Source organism: Anguilla rostrata, unplaced genomic scaffold (assembly GCF_018555375.3).
Source record: "Anguilla rostrata isolate EN2019 unplaced genomic scaffold, ASM1855537v3 scaf0851, whole genome shotgun sequence".
Lineage (NCBI taxonomy): Eukaryota > Metazoa > Chordata > Actinopteri > Anguilliformes > Anguillidae > Anguilla > Anguilla rostrata.
In genome coordinates this window covers 1-8,220 of record NW_026986244.1, presented here as the reverse complement: position 1 = coordinate 8,220, position 8,220 = coordinate 1, and the positions used below count along the sequence as shown (strand labels likewise).

General features: G+C 41.4%; 1 protein-coding gene across 1 annotated transcript; it reads right to left on the bottom strand.

Annotated features, from left to right (window-relative positions):
• Nucleotides 1-449: 449 nt before the first annotated feature.
• On the bottom strand, nt 450-6,302 carry LOC135246743 (uncharacterized). Its single transcript, XM_064320056.1, has 5 exons — nt 5,431-6,302; nt 4,244-4,564; nt 3,124-3,444; nt 2,541-2,837; nt 450-1,046 (listed from the first exon to the last, which is right to left on the bottom strand). The coding sequence occupies exons 1-5, from the start codon at nt 5,471-5,473 to the stop codon at nt 937-939; spliced, it is 1,092 nt and encodes a 363-aa protein (XP_064176126.1). The 5' UTR covers nt 5,474-6,302; the 3' UTR covers nt 450-936.
• Nucleotides 6,303-8,220: the final 1,918 nt, after the last annotated feature.

The window sequence follows — 8,220 nt, the reverse complement described above, 5'->3', positions numbered from 1 at the left end:
TTTCGAGATTAATTTTGTTTTTATTTATATTATAAAAAATATTGTATTTTTATATCAGTTTATTGTATTTTTTCCACAAATACTCTTTGTGTGTATTTATTGAGAATCATGTGAATTCAATAAAGCATATTTGAAATAAACTAATACATTTCTCTCTCCCCCTCTCAAACTGTGCCAGGTTGATTTTTTGTTTGTTGGAGGAGGCGTGTCAGAAGGAGAGTCTGGCTTTTGAGCACCTGGTATTTCTATTTTGGTACCAAGGTATTTCATAAGATATCTTTTTTGCATCTTTTGTCTGGACAGGCTAAAGTGAATTAATGGAGGAACACAATTAAAAACGGGAGGTCGGTGAATTTAGTGAGCGTACTGAGGGGGGCCTGTGTCTGTGTGTCTGAGGTGTGTGTGTATGCTCACTAAAAACTCAATAACAATAGAAATTTTGGTGAAGGGGTGTCAAAAGTCTGTCCTTTCCCCTCTGTCCCTCTCCCTTTTCATGTCAGATCCAATTAAATTCATACCAGCAGATTCCCCTGCAGGTACAGCACATTGTCATAGCGGTTCCACACTCTACGACATTTTCCCCTGCATTTCAATCAGGTCAGAGCGCTCCGTTTCGGGCTTGAGGAGATAAGGTTTGGTGGTAGAATGACCCGATTCGGACACGGGGAGATGGGGTTCGGTGGGAGAATGACCCGATTCGGACACGGGGAGATGGGGTTCAGTGGGAGAAGGATCTGATTCAGACACGGGGAGATGGGGTTCAGAGGGAGAAGGATCTGAATTGGACACGGGGAGATGGGGTTCGGGGAGAGCAGGCTGGGTCTCGGACACAGAGGGAGGGGGTTCAGGGCTGCCAGGATTCAGAATGCCTGCTGCTCTGCTGCTGGAGTCAGAACTTCAGAACTGGCTGGTTGGTAACCAGGCTCTCCTCGGCATTCACCTTTGGAGGCACCTCCAGAAAGCAAGGGCCCCCAACACCAGCAGCACCACTCCCAGCACTATCCCAGCCACTGCTCCAGCAGAGAGTCCCGCAGAGGGAGGAGGGGCTAAGAGGGAACATGGAGGGACTCATTAAGGAAAAAGACAGCAGAGCAGGAAATAATCAGACAGGAAGACTACAATAATAATATTAATAGCAACAACAATGATAATAACAACAATAATAAAAATAACAACAATAATAATAATACATTTACATTTAGCAAACATCCAGAGGGACTTACAAAAGTGCCTCCATAAAGGTTAAGACTACAAGCAGAGCTGATGCCAAGTTAGCAGTCTGACTAACTGTAGTAGCACATTACATTACATTAGAGTACAGGCATTTAGCAGACGCTCTTATCCAGAGCGACTTACACAACTTTTACATAGCATTTTACATTGTATCCATTTATACAGCTGGATATATACTGAAGCAATTCTGGTTAAGTACCTTGCTCAAGGGTACAACGGCAGTGTCCTTACCCGGGAATCGAACCTGCGACCTTTCGGTTACAAACCCAGTTCCTTACCCACTGTGCTACACTCCGTCCGTTACATTAGTAGTAGGTACTGAAGTAACTATGTAAACCAACAATATAACAGGAAGTGCCAGCATAGGTGGGAGGAGACTGTGGATGTAGTGGTTTCAGTTGAAAATGTGCTTTGAGGAGGGTGGTGTTATTTATTTCTTTGTTCTATTTGAAAAACATTATTATAGTGATTCTTTTACTGTCAGATAAGCCACTGCCCTCTCCTAGGACATTTTCTGTGCCTAAAGCCTGTCTTACAGCAGCAAACCAGCTTAAAAGCATCAGAGCATTTTCTCCGGCTTTACTATACAGACAGAAAAACCAGTACAGTAATCTGTGGCCAGATAGAGGCGAAACCCGACACTAAAGGCTTCAACAGGCCATCTTCATACTTTCTGGAGCCAGGTAGTCTATAGGCCGATACATTTCAGTACATTCAACGGTATTGTGAAAATACTCATTTTATGCACATTCCAGAAGAATTGTAGTCTAATAAAAAAGGAATCAGTCTTCTTTCCAATAATTGTCAGGATTTAGTCAACTGATGGGCAACAGACATTGTTTGACAAATGTTTTATCTAGCAGTTCTGGGAAAAGAAGACATAAAAATAGACAAAGCCAGGCAACATCTTAGAAATAATGGCCTAAGATTGCAAAACATTTAGACTAAAACCTCTATCTTTGTGTCTCCTGTGCTTAAAGGGACAGAGCATGACAATCACACATGAGGCATTGTGGAAAATAAATGTACTAAATGAAGTTAATCATCTCTTACACTTGCCAGTGCTGCCAAACCAAAACAATTAAGAGAGAAGAACTAAGAACACAACTGCACAATAAAGGTTATGTGTAACTGCTTTAATCGGCCTTTTTTATTATTCTATATAATATATATTAGTATTATTATTATTTCCATTATTTTCCCAATGGATTACAGCAGCCATAATTCAGTGGAATAACAGAGTGGACCAATAAGATGCTGAGCCCTGCATCTGCACAAACACACAGATCTGAAGAGGAGGACCGTACCTGAGACGTGTACAGAGACAGAGCCGATGGTCCTGTTGGTCTCAGGATCGGTCACCTTGTAGACTCCGGCATCCTCCAGTGTCACACTCCTCAGCAAAAGGGTGTAGTTCTGGGCCAGAAGCTCACATCTCTGAGCACAACGCTCCCCATACCGGGCTGGGCCTTTATTTGCATCGAGCATCAGCACCTCATCTGAACCAAGGCCTGCACTGAATGTTACCCTCACTGGGTCTGCGGTATAGAGCGGTATGGAGAGCAAACCACCGGCCTTCACTGTGAGGTTCTGGGGTGGGTGGCCTGTGAGGGCAGGGAATTCATTTACATATTTGCATATTTTACACATTCATGTATATTTACAGGGGATATGAACACATTATCAACAGCAGCCAGCTTATTCATGTAAAAAGGTCAAAATAATATATGGCAAATTATGGCATGCAAAAATTATTGGTGTCATTTTTCATCAAATGTGAGGTACATTACACAATATTTCTGTAAATTATTAAATATTTATACGTTTGCACTGATTATAAGTAATTTACGAAAGAATGGCCCCTCTACAAAACTGAAGATTTAATTTTACCTGTAACAATGAGCCTGACAGAATCTGGGTTCCCACTCTCTTTTGGACTGCTGTAGAAGCACTGGTAGTCGTCTTCATCTGAAAACCGTGTCTGTCTGATGGTTAAAGACAGGTTTCCATAGAGGGCTAGTTCAGGGGAAACTGAAGCTCTGTTCTCAAACCTGGGCCCATATGCGGTGGTGTACTTATGGAACTCGTAAACTTTCTCTCCACCTCTCTTCCAGAGGACATCCAGATCATCAGCACGCGCTTGTATATTAATGTTCCCAAAGCAAGGAAGACTGGCAGAATTTCCCATCGCTACGGGAACATTTAATGGGACTGAGTGAGTGAGAGAGAGAGAGAGAGAGAGAGAGATTTCAGGGAAACAAATATAGATTCAAATCTATAACATCCAAAAAAGGGCAGTTCAATTTTGGATTCACCTCAAAAACGCTACCCGACTCAGTATCATTAAAACACGGGCCCCTAAATACAAGATGAGCCAGAGTATAGCCACCTTTAGCCAGCTAATCTGAGGCTAGTTATTTAACCCTACAAACAAGCAGCTCAAAACAGCAACTACAACATTAGAGTCAACAAATATACCATATAATAACATCAAAGAAAGTTAATCACTATTGGACACACACAAAAACACAAAGCAACATTAGAACTATTGGCCTAAAAGAGCTACTGCAAACCTGACCAAGTGAAGATTAAGGTAAGAGTACCCTACCATGCATAGCTTTTGAAGTGAGCATAAGAGAGACACAAAGAGCTAAGACAGCAGACGAAAAACAAGAGTACTTAGACAAAGATTCCTTGGGCAACAAGATGAATGCACGCTCAGACCACTGTTACTGCTGGAGTTAGATGCATAGCAGATGCATCTTGGGAAGAAGTTGCAGCATATGCACGAATGCAGTAACCAGTTGCTGGGAGAGAGGCCTGATCAGCAATGCGCTCCACCACAGGCTTGTGGGTTTTATACAGACTGGAATGATCATGTCCCCCCAAAAACAACCCTAAGAATAATAATATTAATATCCTTGTTGAAACAAAACATTTTGGGCTATAAAATCCACAAACACCAAAAACTTTCTCTGAATCTGTAGGAAAAATGGTGACATGTACTTGCCTCTAATTTCCAGTTTCACATCTGAAAGTATGATCCCATCCATGTACTGGCATTCATAAAAGCCGAGGTCACTGTACACCACAGGACTGAGGGTGAGGCTGTAGTTTCCCGGCTCTGTTAGGTAGAAGGATTCCACCCGTCCCTGGAAGCCGCTTCCTGGGGAAAAGGATCCGGTGTGGAGTTCGGCCACGAGCAGCCACTCAGGATACTCATACTGCTGAAACCGCCACTCCACATCCCTGCTGGGGTCTCCATGGCAGGGGAGAGTGAGGGAATCACCAACACTCACAGACAAACCCACACAGAATACTGCCAGCTGGGCTAGGGGTGGAAGAATGAGAACAAGCGCAAAACTGGATGTTCAGTCAGCGTAAGAGAAATCTCAGTGTTGGACTTTTCATGCATAAGAGAAAACAACTCAATTTATACTGTGAGCTCCATTATGTTGGGGACAAATAAATATTTTTCTTGATTTGGGTCTGGTCTCCACTATTTTAACAGTTCATATGTGGCTAAAGTGCAGATTCTCAGCTTTTATTCAATGGTTTCACCATGCAGAAATGACTGCACTTTTTATACATAGACTCCTTATTTCAGGGCATCATAATGTTGGGGACAAATGGTGTTTCAGGGTTTTCTGGTTAGTCAGGTGTGTTTAGCTGCTTGCCTAGTGCAGGTATAAGAGAGCTTTCAGTATCTAGTCTTGATTCTAGCCTTTTGATTACATTTGGAATCTGTTGCTGGTATTTGCAACAAGAACCAGAGTTGTGCCAATGAAAGTCAAGAAAGCTATTATGAGGCTGAGAATTAAGAATAAAAAACAGCCAGAGACATAGGCTAAACCTCAACCAAAATCAACTGCTTGGAACATCATTAAGAATAAAGAGAGCACTGGTGAGCTCAGAAATCAACATTCAGTTTGACAAATATCCAATGACAGAGGAAATCAGGAAGGGGGCATATACTTTTTTTACATCACTGTGTATGTAGATGTGTAAATACTGTATAATGTATATGCACTGTTCTTACTGTGAAATGCAGTACATTTTTCAAAACCCACACTTCTCACATTGCAAATTGATGGGAGAATGTCTCTCATCTAATCTGCCTTAAACAACTCATCAGACCTTGTGAATTCACACACCTTTATTTATGCAAAATGCATGTATGTAGCCTAAGTTACTCACCCAACAGAAGCCCAACAAGGACTCCAAAACTTGCAATTGTCATGTCCAGCAGGGACTGTTACTGAAAGATCTGAAAATGTAATGTTGGAAGAAAAAGAACATATGCGAAATGTCCTTAATTGCCATTGTGAGTTTGAAACGGTCTCTCTAGTAAATCACAACAGAAGCAGGAAGAGACGTCTCTTCTCCGCTGTGGCTCAGCTGGCTAGCTCTGATAGCCTGGCTGAAGACAAACCCTTAACGAAACCTTTCACGCGGTGAAAATTGGGTTGGGTGTAGAAGATTTCACGTGTTAGTTATGGTTGCGTGCTGAAAGGCTGCATGTTGACATTTTGGAAGAGTGTTAAAGTTTTTGTGAGTTGCTTGTCTTTGGCTTAATGGCAGGTTGTAAACTTGTGTAAAGGCACATATTGCCACCTACTGTAACAAAGTGTGTAGTACCATGCTGATTACATTGATTTACATTATATATATTAACCCTCTATTTTCATTGTTTAAATAATGCCCTGTTTAACTCCCACTGTTTATCCCCAATCTCCAACAATCCTTTGATGCTCCATTCTCTGCCAATTTCACCCATCCTTCCACAAAGTCTCTTTCAGCATCGTATTTCTTGCATTCTAAGAGCACATGTTCTACGTTTTCTGTACATTTACATATCTCACATTTATCAGATGCTCTCTTATGATATAAAGTGTTGCATTTAATCCTGTGAGTCCATATCTAAGCCAAGAGAGTGTAACATCTTCTCTCCTGCGTCTTCCTGTATATGATCTTACTTTAACAAATCTCTGTATCTTGTAATATTCCCAAACCTTGGAATGCATATCCTGCATTTTTTGCCATGTTTTATTAGTGCTTTTGCCTCACCATTTCCAAAAGATATTGCTAAAATGTCATCACTGTTCAATTTTAGAGCTCTTTTATCCATTTTATCATCCATTTTCTACTGTAATGCATAACTATACACAGGAACTTTGGGGCCTCTGGCTCCCAGACTTTTTTGGTCACCAAGGAAGTATGTGCTGGTCCCCTTTCTCTTGTGACCCTGCAATAAACTCTCTGCGTGATCAATTAAGCACCAGCTTGGGGCAAGGAACACCCCCTTTTTGGAGTAATGGGGAGCTCGATTAACAAGCTTAAACATTAACACAGTAATCAATGGTCTATCTGTTCACATTTCATTGACTGCTCCAGTACCGCAAGCCAAGCAAATGTTTTCGTGGCCAAAAGAATAAACCAATCACATTACAGAGATCACACGTGGGGTTCCGTCGTGTCAGTGACTTGCCTGAGTTGGCCTGCCACGTCCGCGGAATAAACCAAGCCGGCTTATTTCCCATCTACAGCTGTTTGAGGAACACGTATCTGCGTACTTTTCGTCCGTATCGCCCTTGCGGCCAGGACCCAAGTGGAAGATTTGTGCACACTCGTCGTCTTGACTGGAACCCGTCGCGACCTTGTCTTCATAGAAGACGTTTTCCAAGTCCCTGCACACCTGCCACGGACCCCTGGGACCAGCTGACGAGCTGAACGAGCTGAACGAGCATCACCTAACGGAATTAAGGACTGGCCTCCCTTATTATCACCGTTAAGTACTGGAACACATACTTGACACATTTGACACTGACATCAAAGTATAGCATAGAATGAACTTTTAAATACCTGTTTAGGTTGTTTTATTGCTGTTTGTTGTTGTGTTTTGTTTGTTATGCGTATGTTGGTGTGGAATAGCAAATTCCTTGACCTTGTAGTTTATGTGACTAATGTAACGAATTAACCGAGTAAAATAGAGTAGCGTATCACTAACCAATAACGCGAACCTTCGTTAAATGGTAGTACTGCCAGCCTTTTATGTTTAGCCATTGCAAAATCATCATTTCCTCGTATAATCTTATTCATCATATTACACATATTACACAATTAACCTGTTACCAACTCATTATCATAACCAATAAATGTATATTCTTTATTTCTAAACTGTTGTCGTGTCCGTGTTATTTCAATAAGTCTCGAATTCTGATTGGTTGTTGAAACTCCGTTCACCTGAGTAAACCTCACAACACTATGCTTTAAGTCCAACATCAGCAGAAATGCAACAGAAATCTACATATATGCCCAATCGTGGAAGGTTTAACGCGAACACTGATAGGTTAACAGGTTGCATCTGAACGTTTGGGCTGAGGTTGAACTTAATATTGCAGCAGTGGAGTCTGAACAGATTACCACTCTGTCTGGTTTTACACCCATTGCAGGGTAAAATTACAGCTATTATTTCTGCTGTGTACACTGATAAGCGGTTAGAATTATTTTGCATATACTTGAATCTGATTCTGGGATACACACACCAGCACCTACATGTCCATCACTTGGGTCTTTAGAACCATCTGTGTAGACCAAGTAGTTGTAATATCTGTTTTTTAGATACATTTCCATTATATATTCAATTTAATGAATTTGCCTCTCTGACAACTCTTTTTTTCTGCTTAATTGCAAGTCTATTTTTAGGGTCAGGATATATCCATGGAGGTACATTACCTAACACCACGGTAGGGCTGTATCAAATTTTATTCATTATACAATATTCAATTTTTTGGCCTATAGTCCACCCAAATCCTATCCCTGTGCATTCCGAGTATTCCCAGTATTCCCATTTTGGAGCCCCACTGATGCAACATCTCCCTTTTCTGTTCCTTGCAGTTTAACCCGGTATGCCAACGATCACTCAGTTCTCCTTAAGTGTAGAGGTAATTCCCTAATTTCGATAAGTAAAGCATTTATGGGAGTTGT

Bases quoted from the DNA above. Each gene is read 5' to 3' on its own strand.
- LOC135246743 (XM_064320056.1), bottom strand. From the start codon at position 5,473: ATGACAATTGCAAGTTTTGGAGTCCTTGTTGGGCTTCTGTTGG. The intron at 4,565-5,430 runs GTGAGTAACTTA...TTCCACCCCTAG, and splicing joins CCTTGTTGGGCTTCTGTTGG to CCCAGCTGGCAGTATTCTGT. The intron at 2,838-3,123 runs GTAAAATTAAAT...CTGCCCTCACAG, and splicing joins TGTCAGGCTCATTGTTACAG to GCCACCCACCCCAGAACCTC.